We start from the raw sequence: 26,353 nt of genomic DNA, 5'->3' as shown, positions 1-26,353 counted from the left end.
ACTCATTATATGGCCTCAGATGGTTGTCCTGCCTCTTTGTGCCTCAGTTTCCTCATCTGTCAAGACGAGGTTGTCCTGACTGCTCTGCCTTCCTTGTTTTGGGGGTGCTCAGATGAGATGGCAAATGGGAAAGTCCTATGAGGGCCAGGTGATGGATGGGGCTGCAGTCAGAAGATACGTGTGCAGTCTCGTGGCCTCATGCTGCAGAACGGCGTTCTCTGCACCGGGAGGCAGCCCCGGAAAGGGTCCTGGAGCCAGACTTAGGGGAGGACTAGTGTCCTCTCTTCTGTTTAGGGACACCCAGAAGGCTATCAAGGCTGAGCTACTCCATCTTAGGGAGTTGTGTCTCCCAGAACAGCTGGCCAAACCCTCCCTCTGGCTAGCAAGGCATGCTCTGAGCTCCACCCCACCCCCGAACCCCTGGGCTGTGGTCTCCCCTGCCCACTCTGCTCCAGCCACAAAAGCCTCCTCCCTCTGCCTCTTCCTGCTTCAGGACCTTTGCACTGGCTATTCCTTTGTCTGGACGTCTCTGTTCCTAGATCTTAGCATGGGTGGCCCCATCTCATCCTTGAGGTCTTATCCTTGACCTCTTCAAGGAGGCCTTCCCTGACCATCTCCAAGTCAAAAATCACACCCCCGACTGAAGTCCTCCCCTGTCACACCATAAGGCTGAGCATTTCTTCCCGTAGCTCTTACATGGTCTGACGTTTATTTGCTTGCTTGGTTGGTACCGGTGTCACTCCGCTAGCATATGAACTCCTCGAGAGTAGAGACCATGTGTCTTGCTCACCACTGTCACCAGCAGCTTGAATGATGCCCAGCATCTTGTAGGCCCTTAAAAATATTTTATGGATGGTGCATGGTGGGTGGATGGGTCCTAATTAGACAGACAGGTGGGCGGGTGGGTGAATGGAGAGGGAGGAAAGGCATGAGGGAACAGGACCCCAGCAGGGGTGTGAACAAGGCAGGATGGACCCTGCCTGGGTCAGGGCATGTGCTTATGTTGGGGGAGGGGAGTTTTGAGAGTGCAGTGGAGTGTTTGGGTGTGAGTTGGATGCACAGTGTGTCTGAGTATTAGGTGTGCATGTGGTCGAAGCATGTGTGTGTTTGGAGGAGTGTGTTTGAGCATCTGTATTCAGGGTGTACCCTGGCCCTAAAGCACCACGTGTGTTCGCCAAGACTCGCAGGACTGGGGCTGGCCTACATCTTCCAGGTGAGCCATTCCAGGCCGGTGGGGTGGGGCGAAGGTGTCTTAAGAAGGGCGGAGAAGGCCCGAGATCCACAGCCTGAGCTGGAACATCAGCTCCAGGGCGTGGTCGAGTCCTGCCATGGGGTGACTCGTTGAGCAAGCTCATTGTTACTGTACTGCTGTACCGCTAACTCGAACGGAGGCAGCTCTAGCACCTGCCTCCCGGCTTGTTAAAAGAGCAGGTTTAATGGGAGTTTCCTTTCTGTCCCTGAGGTAGTCTCTGCCTGCCCGACTCCCTCTCTCAGGGTTGATGACAAAAGTAAAAATAGAAAAACTCCCAGAGAGATTGTCTCCCGTGGGGCTGCTGGCCTGTGGTCCAGCCAGACCCTCCTCCCGCCCCTGGGCCTCCAAGTGGGATGGGGGCCGGGCAGTGGGCCTGGCGTGAGCCGAGTCGGCTGAGAGCGTGGACGGTGGAGGGAATGTTTGCTTTTCTTCTCCAAGAACTGGTTGTGGTCATGTAAATCACCCCGGAGGAAAACCAGAGGGTCCCCAAACGCATCTGTTGGTTTTTATTAAAAAAAAAAAAAAGTAGAAGAAGAAGAAAGACAAAGACAACAATCTTTGTGGTCGGCTTAAAAGTATTTTAATCATGGATGGACAAGGGAAGGATAAACCCCTGGGGCAGGCAGGAATGCGTGGGGGGGACGGGAGGGCTGCCTGTGCGCCTGCCACCACGGCCGTGCTGTGCGGAGCTGGCCCAGGCACGGGAGCGGCAGGGTGCAGGGGGTGGCTTGCACGAGGGCTTGCGGGGACCTGCCTGGTCCCACTCCCATGGGGACGTGCCTTTCACCTGTAGAAGTATAGGTGGGGTGTGTGTGAGGCCCGGGGAGCTGGCAGGGGGATTCCAGGGGGTGTGCCTGGGGGCGTGGGCAGGGGTCTGTGAGAGTCGGGGTGTGTGGTTGAATGTGCCTGGGTGTGTGCTCAGCTTTGGGGGTGACTGGGAGAGAGTGAGTGTGTGTTTATGTGATTGGATCTGTGCGAGTGTGGGGGTGTTTGCAGTGTGTCAGGATGTGCATGGTTGCAGAGTTTATGTGTGGGGTTGTGATTGGGGTGTGTGTGGTTGGGGAATTTTCTAGATGGGTGTGTGGGGGGTGTTTATGCAGTTAGGTATGTGTACACCAGGATGTGGTTGAGGAAGTATATGGTGGAGATAACACGTGCCCACCCCACAACACCCAGGGCACACTCAGACACCCCAGCACCACTCCAGACACACCACTCAGCACCTAGTGTGTACCCCACACCTGGCACAGACTCCCACAACACACCTCAAACACACTCCAATGTACTTGTGTGTGTGTGTGTGTGTGTGTGTGTGGTTGGGCTGGGTAAGTGTGTGTATGTGCATGTTGGGGTATGTGTCTGGGTGTGAGTTTGGGGGCGTGTGGTATGGTCAGGGCATGTGCTTGTGTTGGGGGAGGGGAGTTTTGAGAGTGTAGTGGAGTGTTTGGGTGTGAGTTGGATGCGCAGTGTGTCTGAGTATTAGGTGTGCATGTGGTCAAAGCATGTGTGTGTTTGAGACTCTGTTTTGTGTATGTACCTATGGATTGGGTGTGGGAATGTGAGTTCATGTTGGGTTTGTTGGGGGGGTGTGTTTATGTGTGTAGGGAGATGTGTGGATGTGCATTGAGGGGGTTGTGTGTTGGGCGTGCATTGGCCGAGTGTGTGTGCTGGGTGCAGGGGTGTAGCTGTGGGCTCACACTGGCTGGGAGAGCTGGGCCTCTGGCTGGCCCAGGCTGGGATTTGAACCTCGGAGCCAGCAGACCCCACTCCTTCCTCCTCAAATCGAGGACCCCATGGAGAGGTGGAAGCACTTGGCATCTGGGAAGAATCCTTGGAGGAATGAGATTGAGCAGGGCCTGGAGGGGTGAGGTAAGCTCTGGTGTCAGAGGCCACTCTCTGCAGAGGGACAGGTTCATGCGGTGGCCTGGAGGCAGGAGATCAGCCGGCGCACCCAGAGCAGGCAGCGGGCGGAGAGCAGAGGACAGCGGGGCTTGGGCCTGACATGGGGGCCTTGGCGGGCAGGCAGAGGCTGGGAGGAGATGGGAGCAGGCTGAACCGCAGACTCACAATCAGAAGAGGCCCGAGCAGCAGTGGTTCTGCCAACAGTGCCCTGTGTGGCCCCCCTGGGTCCCCTGAGGAAGGCAGTCCCTTCACGAGCTTCATGTTGGTCCCCCAGCACTCTGAGCTGCCAACCTGGCATCCTCCCAGCAGCCCAGGGACCCATCAGGGCAGAGATTGTTACCCCATTTGACAGGTGAGGATGTGGCACAGGAGGGAGGGGACATCCGGACACCCCCAGTTCAGCAGAGGCTGGGGGACTCCTCCTCACCCTGTGCCTCTTCCATCCTGGGCACAGGTTCTGGGTGTCGAAGGGCCACCACAGTTCCCGAAGTGCCGCCTTATAACTTCCCGGCTTCGCAACAGCCCTGAGAAGCAGGTGTTTTAAATTTCTTTGTATAAATGTGACATAATCATATGTTAGAAATTTTGCAAACTAAGAAAAAGAGAACAGATGACTCCAAACCACCATGGTGGAATATTTTCAGTTGGGCCCATCTCTGTCCATATATGAGACAGTACTTAGCATGTAGTAAGTGCTCAACACGGGGCGCCTTTTACAAATCATTGCTGGGGTTTTAGAGTTGAGAAGGGTCTGAACTCTAGTCGCCCCTTCTTTTGGATGAAGTACTTCACCTCTCTGTGCTTCATGTTCCCAGTCGGGTCGTTGAGAGGATAATGAATAATTAGCGTTGTTAAATTTAGCACGTGGCTAAGAAGTGTGCCATTGTTCCAGGGCGCATGAGAACCACCGTTATTCACAGCAGCGCTGCAGTCCGTCCTGTGGGCTGTGCAGTTTACACAGCTTTGTTCCCTCTGTTGGACTGGCCTTCTGCTCTTCATATTTCATAACAAGAATGTTTTACTCACTATCTTCTGACATAAAGCTTGTGTGATCTCCAGCTTTAACCTTGGGCAGGAGCCCAGAACCAAGATGTCAAGGGCAGTTTGAACCTTGCTCTGTGTGAGTGTGTGTTCGCTCTAGGGACAGTCACATGGAAGCCTCCCACCCCGGGTGCAAGACTCCCTCGGGGCTGCCGTTCCCACCAGCACTGCCTCCTGCCAGCCCGGCCTGCCGCAGAGGGAGGACGCGGACGCTCACTTGCTAATGTGTTAATGGCGGCTCGCTCCCTCTGGCGCTGACATCGCTGTGCTGAAACATTCTCATCGGTGATTTGCAGTGGGCCGCTTCCTGCGCCAGTCTGGAATCCCTCATGGGAGAAGATTCCTTTTCCACCCAATTTGAGCACACATGCCTTTAGGAAACTAATTCCTTCGTGAATAAAATCGAATCCTGCTCCCCCGCAGTTGGTAAAGGAGAGAGAAAACCTTCCGAGCTGGGCTCAGCCCTGTCGGGAGGGTCACATCCCTGGCAAGGGGCCTCTTGCAGCTGCTGCTCCTTCCCAGGCGGTGCACTGGCTCAGGGGTGGGCATGACCTTCCCTGATGCCCCAAGTTTCCGCTTTGCTGCTTCCCGGATGGGCGACCTGAGCAGGGTACCGCTCTGTGACTCTGTCTGCCCAGCTTTAACACAGGGGCAATAAAAACAACAATGCTAACTACCTCGTGGAGTTGTGGGGATTAAAACTTGTCGTACGTGAAAGCATTTGAAATAGGGCCTGGCACGTAGTACATACTCAATAAATGGTTGCTATTGTTCTAGCTCAAAAATGACTTTGCTTCTGCAATTATATATCTGATAAGGGACTTGTAGCCAGAATATATTAAGAGCTCTTACAACTCAATAATAAAAAAAGGTAGCACAAGCAAAAAATAGGCAAAGGACTTGACTAAGCATTTCTCCAAAGAAGGTATACAGATGGCCAAAAGCACCTGAAAAGATTTTTAACCACATTAGCCATCGGGAAAATGCAAATCAGAACTACAATGAGATACCACTTCACAACCACGACGATGGCTATCATCAAAAAGATGGTTAATAACAAATGTTGGCAAAGATGTGGAGAAATCGGAGCCTTCGTACAATCACAGGAGTGTGCAGTAGTTCAGCGGCTTTGGAAAACAGTCTGCCTGTTCCTCAGACAATTAAACAGAGTTGTCGTATGTTCTGTAAGTGCCACTCCTAGGCATGTACCAAAGAGAAACGAGAACAAATGTCCACACAAAAACTTACACATCAGTGTTCATAGCAGCATTAGTCATAATGGCCAAAAGGTGGAAGCAACCTAGATGGCTGTCGATGGATGGGTGGATACATAAAATGTGGCATATCCACATGGTGGAATAGTATTTAGCCATGAGAAGGCATGAAGCACGACACACGCTGCAACATGGGTGAGCCTTGAACACATGATGCTAAATGAAAGAAGCCGGACACCAAAGTCCACATATTGTAGGATGCAACTTACGTGAAGTGTCAAGAGTAGACAAATCTGTAGAAGTAGGAAGTAGGGCTCAGGGACAGGGAGGAATAGGGCATGACTGACTGCTAATAGATAGTGTTTCTTTTGGGAGTGATTAAAAATGTTCCAAAATTGATTGTGGTGATGGTTGCACGGCACTCTGAATATACTCAAAACCACTGAATTATAGACTTTAAATGGCTGGATTTTATGGTTATGTGAGTTGTATCTCAACAGAGCTCTAAAAAAATGACTTTATTAAGGGCTCATGAACAACCACAGGGAAACAGACACACAGCGTAACATCAACCAGAAAATCTGGCTCACCCTTGACCTTCCTCTACAGGTCAGATGCTGTTTGTCACCCTTACCTTGCCAAAGCCCCTAGCAACTTCTGAGCTCCTACAAGACCCATCCCCCAAAGCCAGGCTCAGGGTTCTGGTCGTTGCAGAAAGCACTGTGGCAAAGTAGTAGAAGCCTGAGCTGGGATAACACTGGCGTGACAGCATTGTCACAGGATGAGCTGAGGTCATGAATGTGAGCATCCAGCATCATGTGTGGCCCTTCTCTCCTTCCTGCCAGGAGAACCCCCTGCCCCATGGCAGACATGGAAACATTATGACAACGTGCTAAAGGCCTCGGCAGGTAGACACTCGGCGCCGCGTGCAGACTGCGGCTCTCTCGTTAGCGATGTGCATAGATGGGGCATTTTGTTGATAAGGTCAAAATCCTGTGTTGGTGTGACAGGGAGGCCCTCAGAACTCACCACCTGAGCCCACCCTCGGGGCCCTGGGCACATGCTAGGTGCGGTGTGCCAGGGCCAGAAGGGACCCGTGAGACCGTCTTCTCGCAGATGGTGAAACTGAAGCCCACCAGGGTGGTGCGGTGGGAGAGCGGAAGTGCACCGGAGCCGTGCAGGCTTGGATTCACGTCCAGCCTGCCAGGGACTCCTGCGGTGGCCCTGGGCAAGAGTCATCTTGACAACGCGCAGTTGTTGAGAAGATAAAGTGAGCAGACTCGGGTCCAGTTAGAGCTTGTGGCTGGAGGGAAGAGCCCCAGCCGTGTTCAGCAGCAAGGAGGCAGGCCTCAGGGAGACGGGAGGGAGAAGCAGGAGTCTGTCCTTGAGTTCTGGTAAATATTTGTAGAAGTTTTATATGCTTATTGCAGAAAACATGGAAAACACAATAAAGCACAGGTAAGGGAACAAAAGTCGTCCGTGCTGCCCACGCAGAGAGAGCCTTGGTTGGACCCTTCCGGCTGTTTGAATAAAATAGAAATAGACGCCACAGGCCGCATTTCTAGCGAGGCAGCATTCTGTTCGGGCGACCCCTGACGGCAGGCTCGGCTCAGCACAAAGGGACAGGCAGGGAGACAGAAGTTGTCGGGCTCGGTCTGTGCCTCATTCACCAAGCGTGTGTTCCAGAATGTGTGGTCGTCCCAGCGATGGTGAAGCCCCCTGGGCTGCGGTTAGCGAATGTGCTCTCCAGCACGGGCCCCTACAGTTCCAGGCTGGGGTGGGCCCACGGGGTCCCCAGGGGGCTCTGGCTGTTGGTGAGGTTCGGGGGGGCTAGGTGTGCTGGGGGAGTTTTGCCTCGGCCGGGGCCTAGGCGATGGACCCTTACGGAGACAGGAAATTCCCTCCCTCCATCAGAAGCAGGAGCCCAAGGCGACGGTGGAGCAGAGGTCAGGCTGGTTCCGTGACACGGGGAGACGGGGCTGCGGCAGAAGGTCCCCTGCTGCTCCTGCCACCTGCACTGTGAGCCTGGAGCTGCTGGCGGCTGTCCTTCCTCTGGCTGTGGGGAGGAGAGTGTCCTGAGGCCAGAGGTCAGCGAGCTCGGGGCTGGGCTCGGGAGACCCAGCTCCCTGTCTCGGCGTCACCGCGGATGCACGGGGCGGCATCCTCCCGCCCGTAAAATGAGCAGACTTCCTCTGACGTCCCTTTACCTCAGACCTTCTGTGATTGTAAAAGGAAAGAGGCCAAGTGCAGTGGCTCACACCTCTAATCCCAGCACTTTTTGAGGTGAGGTGGGAGGATCGCTTGAGGCCAGGAGTTTGAGACGATCCTGGGTAACACAGCAAACTCCCATCTCTACAAAAAATAAGAAAAATCAGCCAGGCATGGTGGCATGTGCCTCTAGTCCCAGCTACTAGGGAGGCTGATTGGGCAGGAGGATTGCTTGAGCCTAGCCGGGGTGACAGAGCAAGACCCTGTCTCTTAAAAAGAAAAGGAGCCTTTCTCCTTACCCAGCAGTGAGATGAGACGTGGGTGTCTAACCCTGATTGAGCAGATCGTTGCAGTCAGCAAACATGCCCTGGACACCCGCTGAGTGCCAGTCCGTGGCTGGGCCCTGGAGTGAGAGGCCAGTCAGGACCAGGGCCGTCCTATGTCTGACTGCCACCCCTAGCTGGTGAGAGAGGGGTGCAGAGCCCGACAGTTACAATGCCAAGTCCAGGCACTGTGAGGGAGGGGAGGGCATGGCTGGAACACCCCAGGGGGGCCTAGCCTTAATGGCAGGGGAATCCAGGAAGGCTCCCTGGAAGCGGTGGCTTATGAGCTGAAGCTTGAAGGGTGAGCAGGACTTAGCCAGGTGAAGTGGCAAGAGAAGGGCATTCTGGGCAGAGGATAGTGGGAGCAGAGGCGCGGCAGGGTAGCTTGCATGGACTGTGCCACCTCTCACTGGCATATTGGTATTGCTGGATGAACCCTATCCCAAGCCCAGAGGTGGTGGGCCCGCCCATCTCTCATGTCAGGTAGTCCTTACAGTAAACCGGCAAGCAGAGAGTGTTTACTCTGTTTTCCAGAAGACATGTCCGGGACCAGAGGGGCTAACATGCCTAAGGACCCAGCCAGTAAGCAGCAGAGCTGGGACTTGAACCTGGTCTTCCAAAGCCCACACCCCATCCAGGTGGCTCAGGGATGTGACCCCAGATGCTTGGCTGAGGCTGTAGAGATGGGTGTCAAAGGAACATTTGCTCCTGCTGGGTGCTCTGTGGCTCGTGGGTGCTGCTGGGGGTGAAATGCCGTCCTTGCCCTCCCATCCGGGTCTGCGGCTTGGACTTTTCTGTGGCTCCTCTGCTCTAGCAGTGAGCCCGTCTGATTCCTCAGTCATCATTGGCCACCACGTGTGGAACGAGCTGGGTGATGTCACTCCCATGGGGAGGCACCCACATCCCCCAGTGCACCCTGGGGGTGGGCTTTGGGTCCCCCGATGCAGGCGCACAGCTGTTGCCTTCATGGGCTTCATCCCAGCTGTTTTGAAAGTTGGTCACCATCCATGTCTTCCTGAATCCTCAGATCCCCTCTGGGAGTCATCACGCCATCCCCATTTTTTGATGCGGAAACTGAATTCAGCGGAAAGCCCTTTGCCCACGTCGTGTAGGACAGGAGCTGCTATCTGGTCCAGATCTGGCTCAGCTCTCTGGCTGCACATCAAGGGTGGGAGCGTCCAGGGTGCTGTCACCTGCAGCAACTCACCCAGGTCACACGCAGAGCTAAGAAGTCTAGGGTTGCAACCTAGACCTGTCCATGAAAGTTTTGCACTGCCCACTGTAATTTTTTTTAAACTTCAGCAAAACAGTATAGTATAAAATGTAAATCTATAAGTATAATGTGTAAAGAAATAGAAATTAGAGAATGAAATATAAAGAAGAAAGGAGACGTTACCCCTGACTACAGCACTCAAAATAACTGTTCTAGAGTATTTTTTCAGGCCGTTCTCTACAAGTCTGGTAGTTACACTCTTTGCTGAAATAGAATGCTGCTATCCTTACTATTTGGTAACCGGCTTTTTTCACTGACAGTGTATTTTGGACATCTTGGCTGTGAGCAGTTAGTGGAGTGAATGAGTGAGTGAGGAAGCGAGTGAATGGCTAGCGGGTGACTGAGTGAACTGCAGTCTGCCCCGCGATGCCACTGGACAGGCCAGGCTTTGTGAGCTCTGTCTGGACTGCCTTCCTGAGGAGCCAGGAGCCCACGTCTCTGTCCCATCAGGCTCCCTGTCCTTTGAAGCCTTGGACCACAGTGTCTCTGTGTGCACAGGGGCCGCAGGTGGCCGAGGACTGTGCTACAGCAGTGTCTGATCCACAGTGACTCTCTATGGTCCTGGGACGGGGAAACCGTGCTGTCGTTCCCACCCTTGTGACGCAAACAAAGACACTGAATCTCAGAGGGGTTCGGTGATTTGCACCAGTCACGGGACTGGAGGGGAGTTAGGATTTGAACCCAGGCCTCAACTCTAGGGCACTCTGTCCCCCACAGCGGCGCGTGAGAGCAGGAGAAGCCTGCCCTGAGAATCCACAGCTGGTGGGGGCAGGGGAAGCCTTGGAAGCCCTGCCCGCTCTGGGCTGCCTCAGTGTCCCCACCTGTAACATGAGGGCCCTGGGCATCCAGCCAGTGCTGACATGGCGTGATCTCGGATTCCGCAGCCACCCTGCTTTTGCCCCTGGCTTGGGGTGGGCCCAGGAAAGAGTCGGGCACAGGACCTGCCCCGAAGCTCAGAACCTCGCAGAGGAGCCGGGGCTGGAGCTGAGCCCTGACACGTGAGGAAATTCCAGGCTGGGGGAACAGCACGTGCGGAAGCAGAGAGACGGGAAGTTCCGACAGCCCACGTAGTCGGTGTACCTGGGGCCTAGGGAGGAACGGGGGGGTGCAAGGAGCCGGCCCCAGCTGGGAGGTCCTCAGTGGTCAGGTGGCAGAGGCTGGAAAAGCCAGGCTGAGGGTGTAGCCTGAGGGCAGTGGCAGCCATCGAGGGTGGATTTGGGGGCAGTGGCCGGGGAGCCGAGCAGCAGATGTGCACGTACCTGGCACTCCCCCGGCGAGTGAGCCGCTAAAGGCCCCCGCAGGGCCCTGGGCCCCTGGCTGCACCCAGACTCCCAGCCTGCCTCCCCTGGGACGGAGCCGCAGCCTCCTCTTCCAGTCCTCAGCCCCGCTGGCAGCCCCAGGGCCCTGGCTGGGCCCAAGTGCCAAGCAGCAATTTATTTTCTATAAATTATTGGTGCCCAAGTCATAGCTGAGCGGCTCAGCACAATGGCATCCTTCTCTTTTTGTCCTCCTTAATTTTAGAAGCCAAAGCTAAATGTTTTAATTTTATATTATTCCTGACATAATGCTAATGAGTTCCAGGCGTCCCCCCAGTCGGACGGCAGCTCTGCCGAGCCAGGCATCTGGGCCGGCCGGGCTCCCCAGCACGCCCCTCCTGCCGCCCCCCGGCTCCCCACGAGCGCCTCGCTGCGTGCCGCTCCGGCCCTGCCGCTCCCCGGGCCCTGCCGCGCCTCCCTGGGCAGACGTGGTCCAGCTTATGTGGCTCCTTCTTTCGTGTGGGGACCACGGGTGTTTCTCCTTTGTCCAGGATAGGGAAGGCTCTCGTGAGAGTCGGACAGCCCGCCCGGCCAACGGAAGGCCCTCTTCCCTCTCGGACCCTGGGACATCCCAGATGCAAGGGAGGACCCGGACGCCTGTCCCGGGCCCTTCTAGAGCTTTCGAACCTATTTGGGGCTGAACCGTGGGAGATTTGGGGTTTTAAGAGAAACCATTGCTCTCCTGATGTCTGTTACTACTAGTCTTATTTTGTAGTGACATGGAAACATTTAGTTCTTTGTTTCTAGTCGTTTCTTTCCCCTGGCCCAATGTTTTCTGAATCCATACACCACTCTGCTTTTGATTTAATGCAAGCTCGGGACAGGGGCAAGGGCTCTGGTGTCCGACAGCCCTGGGTCCATCCCTGGGGAAGAATTCCTCAGCCTGCTCTGCGCACGCCCTGAGCCCAGTCTCTCTCGGAGCCCCTGTCTGCTCGTCTAGGAAAGGGGACCCCTGTGGCACCTCCCATCCAAGGCACTCGGGAGGTTGAACAGTGCAACGTGCAGGAAGGGCTGGGGCACCCGCCAGGACAGCTTCCCCCTACTTCTCCCTTGTGAGGGGGACCTCGGTGGGCTTTGTTTTACATAGCTCAGGTCTGAACCTGACATCCACAAACTTGAGCATGACAGAAAAAAACGTAACTTTACATTTTTCTTTCACTCTCTTCCTATTCTGAACTCCCATACGCTGGGTAGTGAATTCCAGACCGCTGCCTGTCTGTTCTCTTAGTTGCGGCTAAGTTCTAGGGCATGGGGGGCTCACTCCGAACCTAGAAGTCCTTAGGGTCATTTGTCACACTGACATCGGCTGAGCCATCCTGCCCCATCTGCGGCCAGAGCCCACTTGTCTCCCGTCCATCTGAAAGGCAGCCCCGGGGCAGCCCAGACTCAACGTCCCCGCCGTTGTGCTGGGGTGGGACCTCCTTGACACACCCAGGGCCCGGCCCACAGGGGCCCAGGTGGCCTGTGCCCTGCTGGGAGCAGCCTTGCTTCAGGCCCCACAAACCTAGATGGTGGTGCCATTAGCACCCCCGGGGCTTGGCCCCAGGGCTGAACCTCGGAGCTCAGAGCCTCCCAGCTCTTAGGCACGCAGCGCATGCCGTCTGCACGTGTCCTGCGTCCTCTCCATGTCTCTGTCCCAGCTGGAGCATGGTTTGGGGAATGGGAACACAGGAAGCTTTGCTCTTTCCTCATTACAAGGCCTCTCCTGGTCCCCACTAATTTTGGGGGCCACTGGGCAGCCGGCTACCTCCAGCCCTGCCCCACACTTCCCTCAAGGCTCCCTCGGTTCTTTCATTCAAGAACAGACATTCACGAACACTCGCTCTGGGCCAGGCCCTGTGCTGGGTGCACGGATGGGTTTATGGGAGAAACATCATTTGAAATATTAACTGCGCGTGACTCACCATCTCCGGAGTTCTTTCCACTCGGCCCTGAGGCCTGAGATTTTGCAACCCCGAAGCCAGGAATTTGCTCCTGTCTGCTCTGCTTTCTGCTAAGTCATCTCCTCTCCCAGACACTTGAGTGGAGGCACAATGCAGTTCCACATGTGCCCATTCCACAGATGGGGACTGAGGCCCAGTGGGGAAAGGGACATTCCCAGGGTGCCTGGCCTAGGCGGTTTCTCCGTGGCCGAATCTGCTGGGCCCTTGGCTTATAACCAGCTGTCACTGTGGACAGTGGGGCATTTGGGGAGGGGCAGAGCGGTTGGCAGCAGCTCCCAACTGCTGAGAAGCCCCAGAGTGAGCCCTCGAACAGAGGCCTCTGAGGTCGTGGACTGGGCTCTCCCTGCTCCTCAGCCTGTGTGAGTGAGTCACCCAGCTGCCGTCGCCGCTGGCCACGGGAGGAGCTGTGTACTACAGACCACTGTGTGTCCGGATCTCCCCCACCAAACCCCACCACCACAGGGTGAACAGACCGCCAGACAGTTCCCTTCACCACCTGGTGCCTCAGTTTACCCATCTTAAAAGCAGCAGCTCAGGCCAGGCACGGGGACTCACACCTGTAATCCTAGCACTCTGGGAAGCCAAGGTGGGCGGATCACTTGAGCTCAGGAGTTCGAGACCAGCCTGAGCAAGAGTGAGACCCCATCTTTACTAAAAATAGAAAAAATTAGCCAGGCATGGTGGCACATGCCTGTAGTCCCAGCTACTTGGGAGGCTGAGGCAGGAGGATCCCTTGAACCCAGGAGTTGGAGGTTGCTGTGAGTTAGGCTGATGCCACGGCACTCTAACTTGGGAGACAGAGTGAGACTCTGTCTCAAAAAACAAAACAAAACAAAAAAAGCAAAACAGCAGCTCATTTGTGCCCCACCATGAGATCTCTGTGATGCTGGTGGGACCAGGGGAGAGAGGTGCTGTGCAGCCTGAGAAGGGTTTGCCTCTGCTGTCCCCACACTCTTACTGCTCTGTGGCTTGCATTTCATCGGGTTTGCTCATGTGCGTCATTGGCTCCTGACCATAGTTCACCTTTCTGCACGGTCTTGAGCATGCCTGCAGGGCTGCTGGCCTGGATCTGGGCTGTCACCCTGCCTTTACTGAGTGCCCACCATGAGTTTGACCATGTGCAGGAGGGTGTGAGGTGGGGCTGCTTGGCCTCACGCAGGGTGTGGCCCTAATGCCACCTCAGGACTTCTCAGGTGATCGGTGGTGGGTGGCTGGGTGGTGTGTGGTGATGATGCTAGGGGCAGGTCAGCCTAGCCTGTTTGGACACCTGACCCCCAGGTGGCAGGTCCAGCCCAGCTTAGGACCATTGGCTGTGCCCTGAAGGCAACCTCCAAGCAGCCGTGATGAACACACAGTCGCCCGCTCTGCTCCTGAGCATCTGGGGCCATGGCTCACCGTCTGCCCTGGTAGAGCCTCTCCCGCCACTGCGCAGAGTCCTCGAGGTGACTCCTCCCACCTGCAGCCTCCCAAGGTCCCCGTCACCCCCTGGAGCTACACACACCCTGCAGGCCTGCCCAGACGCACCCCTGCCCCTCCCCAGCCTGGCTCTGAACGTGGCTTCTGCTGGTGCCACAGGCCCCAGCTGTCCCCTCACAAGGTGGGGGTCCAGAGCTGCACAGGACATTTCTCATGGGGTCTGGGCCTCAGGTGCACGCTGGGCAGGTTGCTCTCACCCCCCCAGGACATCACACAGGAACTTAGCACATTGCGTGTTTGTGAATATCCCCAGTGACCGTGACCGACGCTAGGTGTTCTTTCAGCTCAGGTGGCCGGTGGAATATCTGGTGTCGTCCCTCCCCAGGCAGCCCAGCTGTGTGTCCTGCAGGGCTGGACGTTAATGCAGCTGCTACCTCCTGGTCAGGCAGGCCCTGGTGGGCAGGCAGCTCTGGGGTAAAGCTCAGGGAAGGGAGGTGGCCGGGCTAAGGTCACGCAGCAACCTGTGGCAGTGCCAGGGCTGGGATCAGGTCTTCAGACCCCGGTGTTCCTCCTCACCCCTCCCCTGCTGCTTCATGGGCTTAGGAGGAGAAGCCCCAAAGCGGGACTAATGTTTACCGAACACCTGTCCTGCGCCCTGCACCAAGGCCATGGCCCGATGTCCGTCCGGGCCTCAGGCCAGGAGTGTCGCCCCATTTTGCGACCAGAACACTGAGGTTCACAGGAGCTGGGAAGAGGAGGAATCAAACCAAGGCCCACCATCCCCAGGGGAGGGAGACGCCCTACCTCCTGCCCGGCCGTGGGGGTGAGTTTATTTGTGGGGAGGGCAGAGGCTGGAGAGGACCCTTCGGTTTGTCGTGGCCTCTGTTCTTCCTCCTGAAGCAGGAGTTGCCAGCCTCACCCGCAGGGCCGCAGGGAGATGCTGCAGCCACCCAGCAGGCTCCTGTGCTGCGCTGGCTGTGAAGGGCGGTGGGCCAGGGGTGGGGGACTGCCCAGGGCTGGCTGCTTAGGGAGTGTGCGGCGCGTGCGCAGGTGAGCGATGGTGAGGCCAGGGAGGTCCCCGGGTGCTCAGAGGAGGGCGGGAAGGAGGAGAATGGGGGGAGGGTCAGCCCAGGAGGCCGGGAGGACCAGACGGGAACAGAGGGGCCTGTGAGCAGAGGGTGCGGCCTGTGGGCGGAGCATGCAGAGGGGTCTGGGCTTGGGCTGGAGAGGTCGGAGGGGCCCCAGGCTGGCCTGAGGCCTCGTCTCGGGGTTCTCTGGGGCTGTAGATGCCCTCCCCAAGGCCGGGCCAGGCCAGCCACCGAGGGGAAGTCAGGAGGCTCAGGGCACCTGGCCCCTTCCGTCTCCAGCCTCAGTGCCACCTCCTGCAGCTGCAGAGACAGGAGTGTGGGAGCGTGATTGTCCACGGGTCAGGCTGTGTCAGTGGCTGTCGGGATGTTGGTGTGAGGGCCCGTCTTTATCTACTGATCCCTTGGAAGCCTTTTATGGACGTCGTCTCCGGGTGGAGCATCCTTCTCCCTGGGCACAAACCACCGCGAGGCCGTCCGTACTCTAGGTGGGAGCCAGTTTCTCCGTGTGCTGCACGGAGCGTGGGCTGGGAGTTAGTACGTTTGTGCATGTGGCGGGTCTGGGGCTTGGGTGTCTTTGGGTATTTGTGTGAGCGTGTGCGCTGGCCTGTGTCTCTGCCACGAGTCAGGCTCTGTGTCTTTGACGTGTGGCTTGGTTGGGAGGAGAGGCGTTAACGTCATGGTTTGTGTGTGTCTGGGTTTCCGGGTTTGTGCCTGGTGGCTCGGGGTGTGTGTGTGTCTCATCCTGTGCCCGTCACCAACCCCGTCTCCGCATCCCAAACGACATCCAGCCACAGCTCAGCACTGGGAGCTCCCCAGGTCCCACCGGTCCACTTGGGCCCCATTGGAAGCAGACTGAGGCCCCCTGCACCCCTACTTTTGGCGGCTCCACTCACCCATGGACGGGGTGGCACTCTTGGTCCTCGCTGGCCGCCTTGCGAGACTCCTCAACTGCTGGGAACAGGAACCCATTTCTTGCCCAGATAGGGCTTTTTGCTGGAGAAGGGCTGAGCCCAGAGCTGTCTGTGCATTCCTGTCAGGGGGTCACACTGTCTGCAGCCCCCACCCCACCAGCCTTGGAATCCTCCTCCCGAGGGTAGGCACAGCCTGACGGGCTCCGGGAGGGAGGCCTGTGGCCCCTCTGGCCCGTTCCCCATTGCAGTTCCCTCTCAGCCCGCAGTGTCTCTGGGTGGCTGTGGAGGCCCCGTGAACTGAGCAGATGGGAGATTCCCGCTCAGGCCTTGCATCTCAGGATGTCCCTGCAGCATGGCTGCCTGGGACGGGAGTGTGCCAAGGGCCTGGGGCACAGAGCTTGGCACTGGAAGAGAACCCAGGCTCCGTCCCATGCATGAGCTCTGGGAGCCTCATATGTAACCTAGACTCCCTGGGCCTCAGTTTCCACATCTGTAACAATGGGGGTTGCTGTACCTGCCTAATGGGACTGAGGAGATGGTGTTTAGGAAGCGGTTGGCCCAGTCCCAGGTACGCAGTCAAAGTGATGTCATCGTGATAGCTGTGACACCTTCCCATTCATTCATTTATGCTGAAGGCACTGCGTGCCCACAGCGGGACTAGCCCCTAGAGGACCTCGTAGTCCCGAGCACAGTGCTGGGGCCAGTGCCCTCCAGCCTCACCTCCCAGGCCTTTCCTCCAGGCTGTCCCTTCCCTTCTTGCCTCGACCTCCCCCTGGAGGACTGAGGAAAGCACCAGGCTCTGACAGCCCCCGGGGAAGCCCGTGGGGGAATCACAGGACCGCAGCCCCAGGGCCAGCGGGAGTCCCCTCCCAGAGTGCGGGTGAGGAGTGGACTCCGGCTCCCAGCTGGCTGGCCTTTCCAGCTGGCCAAACACAGAATTATTTGACATCTTGGAGAAGGTTCTGGCACCGCACATCTCTCTCATCCAAATCATTGTTGTAAAGTAACTTAAAAGTTTGTACAAAAATGAGAAGTTGATCCCTGAATGGCCTGCCAGACTTTTGTAACCCAATATATTCTACCCTTAAACAAGAAATGTTTGTTTAGAAGCAAGTCACTGGCAAATGCTGAAACTGGAGGCATTTCCTCCCTGCCCCGCCTCGTGCCCCGTCCTCTCAAACCTCTCGACTCTCCGTGTCTGATCCTTGGTTAGAGCATGAGAAACGGAGCCCCCCCTCCTGGGCCGTGCCAGCCGCAGGGAGGAAACTTGACATTCATTAGGCACCACGTGCCGGTTCCTAAGCCGGGCATCGCTGTTGTTTACTTCTAGCAGCCGTTTGCGGTGGCCCCATTTCAGAGAGGAGAAAAATGAGGACAGAGGGGGGACATGCCCACATTCGGGCTATCAGCAGTGGAACCCACCGCACAGACCTCTGCCTGACTTCATGGCCTTTGGTTTGCGGCACGGCGTCACACACCTCACCTCGGTCCTTCCCCAGGACAGAGGGGGCACAGCCTCGCCTGGTCGGGCTGCGTGCCAGGCACCGAGCGGGGTGTCCCTGCACAGTCCTGGCCCTCCTGCAGATGCACAGGGTCTCACAGGCGGCTTGCTGCACAGTGGGACATCCCAGCCTGCAGATTCGAACCTCTGACCCGGTGCCCAGCCCTCCTCCTCCCCTAGCCAGGGCTTGAGGGGTCCCTGGGCTCGGCCTCGGGGGAAGATGCCCCCCCCTCCCTGGCTCCTGGGATGGCTCCCCTCTGTCTTTCATCTCTGCCCTCCGTCCTGTGCGCTGCACGCAGCGGTTATGGATTGCAGTGGACTTTTTTCAATTAGGTTCTGATTTTCCCCTGCCTGTTACTATAAAACTCCAGATGGTCTGGGGCTTCACGGTTCCCGGGGTATTTTCCCCCATTATTTTAATCTTCTGTAACACGCCCCATATGTGGGAACTGGGCCTTTCAAGCCTCTGCTCTGCGGCTCAGCCGGGCGCTTTCTTCTGCGCCGTGCCGCCAGCGTTCCCGCATGGGCATCCCGCAGAGGGCGTCGTCCCCGCCCAGCCCAGCGTCAGCTCTGAGTTCTGGGCTGGGCCTGGCCTTTCCGCGGGAACGGAGCCCACGATGGCCTGGTCTGAAATCACAGCAATAGCTCCTAAGTGAGAGCCTGGTTTTGGTGCTGTATATAGGGGTCCCTGAGGCAGTGGCCAGAGTGGTTAGGGGCACATTACAGACACGTTAGCCGGACCCAAGGTCAGATTCCAGCTCTGTCACTCACTGTCTGTGTGACCCAGAGCCAGTGACATCACCTTTCGGAGCTTCAGATTCTTCATCTGCAGAGCGGGGCTGGGAAGTCGCTTCACCAGCAGGGCAGGGTGACTTGACGGAGTGAAACACACAGCACCCGGCCCGCGGGCGGTGTCTGAGCGTGTCGCCCCGTCACTTAGATCATTCTGAACTCACCCTGATTTCATCTTAGAATATGTTTTAATGTTTGTGCATTTGAAGATAATAAGAAAGCCCTCGCCACCTATGCTTCGATTTTCAATACTGTTAAATGCCCCTCCCGCTCCTTGAACCCCTCCCCGCGGCCACCGCCTTCTCCCTTCCCCGTGGCGCGTGAGCCTTTCCTGCCGGCCAGCTCAGCCTGTGGTGTGTGTGGTTATCTGAGCTAGTGTGTGTCAAATCCGCCCTGAACAGGAGGTGCCCATGTGATTCTCCGGGTGGACACAGGTGGCATCGGGGCCCACGCACCCCGTGCTTCACAGAGACCACCCACCGTGGCCCCTTTTTACATATATGAGGTATCTGGGCTCTGACAAGTGCAGTGAATTCGAGGCCAGATTTGCACCCAGACCGCTCTGATGCTGGAATGCAGTGGTGTGGGTGTGGGAATTGGAGGGTGCAGACGCCCGCACGCCATCACCAAGGGGCGGATCACACTGGCCGGAACGCCAGGTGGATTTGCAGGCACTGGGGAGCCGTGCAGGGTGTGAGCAGGGTGGGACACGGACAGACCTACGAGCTTAAGTCTGCATTCTGGATGCCACGTGGGAATGCGTTGGGAGGGGCAGGGAGGGAGGCAGGATGGCACCTGGTACCGTCACGCAGGTGAGGGATGCTGGGCTGTGGACTAGGGCGGTGGGGCAGATAAGAAGGGGAGGGGCAGACATGAAGGATGCTTAAGAGGTGGCATTCCCTGGGTTGGTGGCCGGTTGGACGAAGGGACCAGGGAAAAGGGGACAGGTTCCTGCTCCAGCATCTGGGTAGAAAGTGGAAGGCCTGGGGTAGTGTGACCAGCAAAAATGACACCGAAGTCTCCCAGGTGAATAGACTTGTGCCACCCCATTTGGGGCAGAACTTTAGTAATTAGTGGTTTCTGTGAACTCTTTTGGGATCAGAAATCCCACAACTTACCTGCTCCAGAATGAATCATCACCCCATGTGTTTAAATGAAGGGAGCCCCCAAACTTCCATTTCTACTCCTACCTCTCTTTTCCCTGTCCCCCTTCCTTCCGGCTCAGCAGATCCTTAGCTGTTTCCAGAACATATACCACCCCTGCTGGTCTCCCCGCCTTTGTTTTACCCCTCCCTGAAACACTTTCCCAGCCACGTGTCCAGACCCTGCCTAAGCACCAGGCTTCTGTAGCTCTGCAGCCTCCCCCAGCTGGAAGCCCCCCCGGGTTGCCCCTCCCTAGGGTTTTGAACTTACTCTGCATCGTTTCGTTTAATCCCCACAGCCCCCTTCCACAGTGGGTAGAGCTCATCCAGTGTCACAGTCGAGGAAACTGAGGCTCAATGAGTTGAAGTGACTTGTCCAAGATCACTCAGTAAGTGGAGCAGCCGGACACAAGCCCAGCTCGGTCCACACCAGAGTCCGTGTCTATAACTGCTGTGCTGGCTGCCCCCTGAGCCTCGGCCCCTCATCTGACAGTGGGGACAGTAACCCTTGCCCAAAGGGCCATGGAAAGGATGAGATGCCACATTTGTGACAGCACCAGGCCCAACAGAGCCAGCACACAGTAGGTGCTTAATGGATGGTCACTCCCATCCTCTCTGTGCCTCTGCTGTCCCCATCTGTGAAGTTGTTCAGTAGGGAGGAACACAGGGACCTTGGCAGGTAGCTGCAAGCAAAGCCCAAAACCCCTCAAGGCCCCTGGCGTGTCTGGGATGCCAGTCCTGATGGGGGCATGGCTCTGCCAGGGGTCCCTGCAGCATCCTCACCCCAGACCAGTTCTGTTGGGGCAGCACCCCTCCCCCACCTGCTGCCACTTCTGGTTCCACCTGGAGGGACAGGCCACTCCCATCAGGGCCCCCTGGCCAGTTGCTTATTATACCCCAGCCTGCAGCTCAGCTCTGGAAAGTCCCGGGGCGGGGTTGGGGGCAGGGTGCAGGACAAGGCTGGGCTGTACATGCACACGTATCAGGTACCTTGAAAAACACCGGGATGAAGGGGTGTACTCACAGGGGTGCATGGACGCCCATGCCCAGCTACCCCTGGATCATGTTTCTAACTCCCGTCCCCTGTGCCCTATGATAGAGATGACAGCCCTGTCCTCGGGGACTCTCAAGCTCTCAGCCTGGGGGCCTGGAGAGAAGGCAATGGCTGTACAGTGAACACCTCACCTACAGCTGAGGGGTGTTGCAGAGCAGGGCATGGGGAAGGCTTCTCGGAGGAGGTGGTGCTTGAGCAGTAGGAGTTGATGTCTACTGACTGAGCGAGTGAAGGAAAGGCAGTCCCGGCCTAGGGAACAGCTCATGCAAAGGCCCGAGGGCGTGGAAATTCCGGCCAGGTCCAGAGACAGTCATCAATCACTCCAGCAGATGACACAAGGGGTCACGCGGATGGGAGAGGTGGTTGGGTCCATGTTGGGAGACCATAAACTACCGAGCTGTGGATCCTGGACTTTTGAAAAATGTCTGAATTAGATTGTCAGAGAGTTGGAGGGGAAGGTGTCCCAGGAGGAGCCCAGTCTGCACAAAGGCGGGGGTGGGAACGAGTGTGCTGAGGAGGAGGGCTGGCCCAGACAGGAATACACAGGCCTGGGGAGAGGAGATGAAATACCGATCTCCAGGGTCCAGTGGACTCTACTAAAGTCGGGAAAATCACGCACTCAGGAGTTATTGCCTCTGCTGCGGATACCTCCCCTACCCGCACGGCCCAGGGGGCGGGGGAACAAAGGGGCGAGCCGGATGCTGAAAGGAAGCCCCGCGCTCCAGCCGAGGCTCCTCTGTCGCACATTGGGGTGAACTTGGCACAAGGCCATTGCAGGCGAGCAAGGGGGTGGCTTGTGGCCTGTTTACTCCCAAGCAGGATTTCCTTCTGGTTTTGATGCATAGAAAAGGCACAACATCTGGAACTAGGAAGCAGAACAGCCTCTAAAACCCAGCTGTGGGCGGCTTGCCTTGGACGGGCCCCAGCAGAGCATGGCCCACAGTTACGGCCGGGCCTTCAAGGCGAGGTGGGGAGGGAGCTCACCCGGGACAGGTCATTGTCTCTGGGCCCTGTCCTCCTGTCCATCGGGTGGTTCTGCCCTGGATCGGGCCTCGCTGACCTTCACCTATACCTGCCACAGCTGCCTTCTCCCTGCCTCCTCTCCAGCCCTCACTTGTCAGCAGCAGCCAGAGGGGTCTTCCTAGGGTGCATATCTGGCCCTGTCCCCTCCCTATTTAAGGCCCTTCCATGGTCCCCACCGACCCCAAGGTGGAGCCCAAGCTTATCAGCCTGGCCTTTGAGCTCCTGCCATCTGGCCTCTGCCCTCCCAGCAGGCTCCACAAGAACCCAGCCCACCCCCAGCGTGTACCCTAGATCAGCCGCAGAGGGGCCTCTACAGGGAATCTGTGGCCTTCATGCTTTGGAGCCTCTGAGCCTTTCCTCCCTGGGCCCTCTTGCCCGTTGCCCCACTGTCTTCTCTGGATCTTCTGGTCGTGGTTCCAGGCTCAGGCAGACGAGTGACTGATGGAGCGAATGCATCCGTGTTGGCGTAACTGACTGCCTGTGTCTCCACACTTCCTACGCGTCTCTCCAAGCTTGCTACAGTCCCCCAGCCCTTGGAGACGTCTTGCGGCCCCCAGGCTGGCTTAGGCGCCACCTCTGTGCTGCCACAGCCCCCATGTTTCCCTCCATGACAGCTCGACCGCAGTGTTTTATGACGGGGTGTGTGTTTGTGTGTGTGCGCGCGCATGTGCCTCCCGCATGGGAACTGGAGGGTAGGACCCGTGTCTGGGCTCTGCATCCCCGCACCACCCAGCACACGCTGGAGCCAGGCTGTCCAGATGAACGGCCCCACACCAAAAATTCCTAGATGCGCTGGATGGCTTGGGACTAGCGCCAAGAAAACCAGCCAGGTGGACCACAGGGTCTGGACTCTGCCCACAGACCTCTCGGGCACCCACCCCTAAACTCACTGGTGGGCAAGGTGACTTGCAAGCTGGAGACAGCAAGAAAGAAACCGGTGCCCAGCTCAAAAAGAGGGAGGTGAAGGGTTCCAAATGTGGACACTTGCATGAGAACCCGTCAGCTCCTCCACCCCCTGCAGGTGACCCCAGGGACAGGTGTGGAAAGCAGGCTGGGGGGGCTCTGGCCCTCGGGGAACACGGCTGCCCGCACCTCCTCCTGAGCCGCCTGCTTCTGGGAGCGCAGGCTGGCTCCTGGTTCAGAAGGGTGAGGCCCCATGGGCCCTGGTCTGGGTTAGTGTCTCATGGTTGGCAGTTCAGCCCTGGACCTGGGGAAGGAAACCAATGACTCGGAAAAGGGAGCCTGCTCCTTCTGGTCCCTTCCCCCTCGAGGGTCACCTGCCCCTGGGAAGGCAGCGGGTGTAGCAGAGCCACCTGGCCTTTGGCATCGGACTTGGCGTGAGTCCTGGTGTCACAGCCCTGTGACCTTGGACAGGTCGCTTGTACTCTATGATGCCTCCATCTCTGAGATGGGGACATTGATGTCACATACTTCACAGCTGTTGTGTGGTCAAACACCCAGCACCACTCCTGGATGTGGCGGGCGCCGATCAGCATTGGTCCCCTCCTCACAGCGGTGCGTGCGCACGGCGGACCATCAGCCTGGCTGGAGCAGGGCCAGGCGGTGGGGAGGAGCGGGAAGGAGCCTCCGCTGCCCGCACCGGGCAGCGCCCGAGCGGGGCGGTGACGGCCGAGGGAGACTGGGTGCGAGGCTGTGAGAGAGGGACAGTCCTTGCTGAGCGGCTTTCATGAACAAGGGCTGGAAATTTCCCAGCGACTCTTGATCTAGAGCATGGGGTGGGCCTAAAGAGAGGCAGGAAAGTGTGGAGGGCCACATGAGATAGCAGAGCCACACGAAACACAGAAGACCCTGCAGCTACAGACGCGGTTACTGTTGTGACAGCAGTTACCGCCGATGCCGTGCTCCAGACGGTCACAGCCCCTTGACACTCAGCGTCCTACCCCTGGGCCCTCATATCAGCCCTGCTGGGTGGTGGCCACACAGTCTCAAGTTTGAAGACAAGGAAATCAGGCCTAGAGGGATCAAGGGCACTGCCCAAAGCCTCCTGGGACAGAGCCCCATTCAGACCCAGGCCTTGGGCTCCACATCTCGGGCTGTCTGTGCTGAGACGCGCCTGCCCTCCGAGTCCCGACCCAGCCCTGCGCTGCAGCACCTGTGCTTTCCAGGTGGCCTTGAGGAGGGGTCTATAGGTTCAGAAATGGCGCTGTTCTTCCCCAGCCCTAGGGCCCCACCTCTAAGTCAGGGCTGCAGTTTCCATGGACCCACCAAGGCTTCCTAGAGAGGGTCTGGGCCCTGAGCACTCCACGGGGAGCCAATCCGGAGCTCCTGGAGGCTCGGACAGGGCGGGAACTGGGGGCTGAGCTCCCAGGTGGGGGTCGGGGTGCCCGAAGGGCTGAGAGTGCCCCTCACCGCCTCTCCTGCAGTTTGAAGGCTGCAGCAAGGCCTTCTCACGGCTGGAGAACCTCAAGATCCACCTGAGGAGCCACACGGGCGAGAAGCCGTACCTGTGCCAGCACCCGGGCTGCCAGAAGGCCTTCAGCAACTCCAGCGACCGCGCCAAGCACCAGCGCACGCACCTCGACACGGTAGGCCGGGGGACAGAGGCCGGGCGGGGATGGAGGCGTACACACTTGTCTAGTGCAGAGCCCCTGCCTTTGCCTTTGGCCCCGCTTACACTTGGGGAGGATAATTCTTGGGCGGGGAGGGAGGGGTTCCTGTGCCTCATTACAGGATGTTAGCAGCATCCCTGGCCTCCATCCACTAGGTAGACAGGAGGCACCTTTCCCTCTCTCAGTTGCAACCACCAAAAATGTCTCTGATCATTGCCAAATGTCCCTGGGGGGAGGGGAGGCAAACTCGCCCCCCATTGAGAACCACTGCTTTGGCCCAGGGGTACCAGCCCGGGCTCTAGACTCCTTGCGTATCTGCATGGAGAAAGTGGGCTCTCCCTCCAGTGTCGTCTCCCCAGAGCCTGTCAGCCATGCCCAGAGCAGGCTGCAACCTGCCCTTCCCTTGCCTTCATGGAGACAGACCAGAGGCTCTCCAGGGCCATTCTTTGTCCCTTGAGACTGTAGGCAAGGGGTCGAGGTGGCCAGCACACAAGACTCCAGGCTCCTGCAGCAGTGACCGGGGCCTCCAGATGCCCGGATCTCTTCCTACCTCCCTTACCTTGTCTGTGCCAGACGGTGGATAACCAGCAACTTTCCCCCGGTGTTGGCCCATCATCCCCCTGCCCCCGTGCGATTAATAGCACCCTCTAAAACATCAGCCCCAGGATCTCACGCCTACCCGGCCGTCAGGGGCTCACTAGCCAATTTGACAGATGAGGGTAGTGGGGCTCTAGGAAGTCAGTGCCTACTCACGATCACACAGCTGGACGGGGGCAGAGCTGACCAGTCTCACGGGCCCTGGGTGGGGGGGCACATGCCCTGGGAGGACCCCAACCCCTGTGTGCTGCAGGAGACTGGTGTCTGTAGCCAGAGCCCACATCTGGGCCCCAGACCTGCTTCTCTGTTCTTCCTGCAGATTTGGGGGAACTCTGTGGGTGGGGGCTGGGAGATCTGAGTGGCCATCAGCCCAGCCTGCCTAGTACACAGAGGAGGAAACGGAGGCCCAAGAGGGCAACTGACCCGTCGGGTAAGTCGGAGGCCATGAAAGAACAGAGGTCAGAGAGGTTTTTTTTTTTTTGAGAGAGAATCTCACTCTGTTGCCCTGGCTAGAGTGAGTGCCGTGGCGTCAGCCTAGCTCACAGCAACCTCAAACTCCTGGGCTCAAGCAATCCTCCTGTCTCAGCCTCCCGAGTAGCTGGGACTACAGGCACATGCCACCACGTCTGGCTAATTTTTCTATTTTTAGTAGAGACAGGGTCTCGCTCTTGCTCAGGCTGGTCTCGAACTCCTGAACTCAAGTGATCCTCCTGCCTCGGCCTCCTAGAGTGCTAGGATTACAGGCGTGAGCCACCGCGCTGGGCCACCGCACCCAGCCTTAGAGGTCAGAGCTGAAAGGATCATTCCAGGACTCCGATCCAAGCCATTTATTTTATAGCTGAGAAAACTGAAACCCAGAAAAGATGGATGGCAGGGAGGAGGCAGAAAATAGCAGGGAAGTCATGTTCTTGGGGCCAGGCCAGGCCCTGGTGCGGTTGTTCCTCACATCCCCAGGCCCCCACAGTATCACATACCACCCCCAGTTTAATCCTGGTGACAACCCAAGGTGGAGGCCATTATCCCCACTTTGTAAACAGAGGAACTGAGACGCAGAGACTGAGTTATTTGACCTGTCCTTAGCGGGCACCTGGCCGAGCTGGATGCAAACCCAGGGCTGTCGGACTCCACGTCCAGTGCTCTTTGCTGGAACAGCTTATGTGGCAGCCGCCCTGCAGAGAGGAGCTGAGCAGAGGGGATGAGGGTGGCAAGGAAGAGCCCTGTCCCCAGGCCGAACCCAACTCCCCTCCCCTCCAGACTTCACTGTCACAGGCCGTGCTGGGGACATCAAGTGAGGAGTGGCTCCAACAAATCCCCTGCCCCTTCATTACCTCCCCAGCCCTTGGGCCCTCGACACCCTGGCCCGGGCCCTGAGAGGCACGGTTTGGATGCCAGCATCCCTGGTCACGTCTCCCAGAGGCCACAGGCAGCAGCGAGAGCGCCAGGCCCCTCTGCACCTTCCCCCCACCCTCCAGGGCCTCTCGGGCCACCTACTCTGACTCACCCCCTTCCTCCCTCCGTCCTCACTGCATTTCCTGGACCCAGCCCCAAAGCAACAGGCCTCTGGCCCTTACTTGGTGTGTGAACAGAGCCCCAAGGCCTGGGTCAAGTCAGGCCCAGAAGGAGCCCGCGGGGTTATCTCGGGCCTTCATCTCCCCACGAGGTCCCCCGGAGGCCGCCGAGCCCAGCACCCCACTCGTACCCAGCTCCCATAGAAACACCACACACACTCCGTGTTGCTAGGCTGCCGTCCCGGCACCCGCCCCTCGCAGGCCCAGTGGGTCACACCC

The 26,353-nt window shown here is 57.8% G+C and overlaps 1 protein-coding gene across 3 annotated transcripts in view; it reads left to right on the top strand.

The window, feature by feature from the left end:
- Positions 1–26,353, top strand: part of GLIS1 (GLIS family zinc finger 1) — a 209,210-nt gene that overhangs the window by 163,235 nt on the left and 19,622 nt on the right. For all 3 annotated transcript variants that reach the window (XM_069477958.1, XM_069477957.1, XM_069477956.1), the window contains one exon: positions 23,784–23,945. In XM_069477958.1, coding sequence (XP_069334059.1) covers positions 23,784–23,945 — 162 coding nt within the window. The remainder of the gene's footprint in view (positions 1–23,783; positions 23,946–26,353) is intronic.

Source organism: Eulemur rufifrons, chromosome 8 (assembly GCF_041146395.1).
Source record: "Eulemur rufifrons isolate Redbay chromosome 8, OSU_ERuf_1, whole genome shotgun sequence".
NCBI lineage: Eukaryota > Metazoa > Chordata > Mammalia > Primates > Lemuridae > Eulemur > Eulemur rufifrons.
The sequence above is the reverse complement of the archived record's forward strand: the minus strand, read 5'-3'. Positions and strand labels throughout refer to the sequence as shown.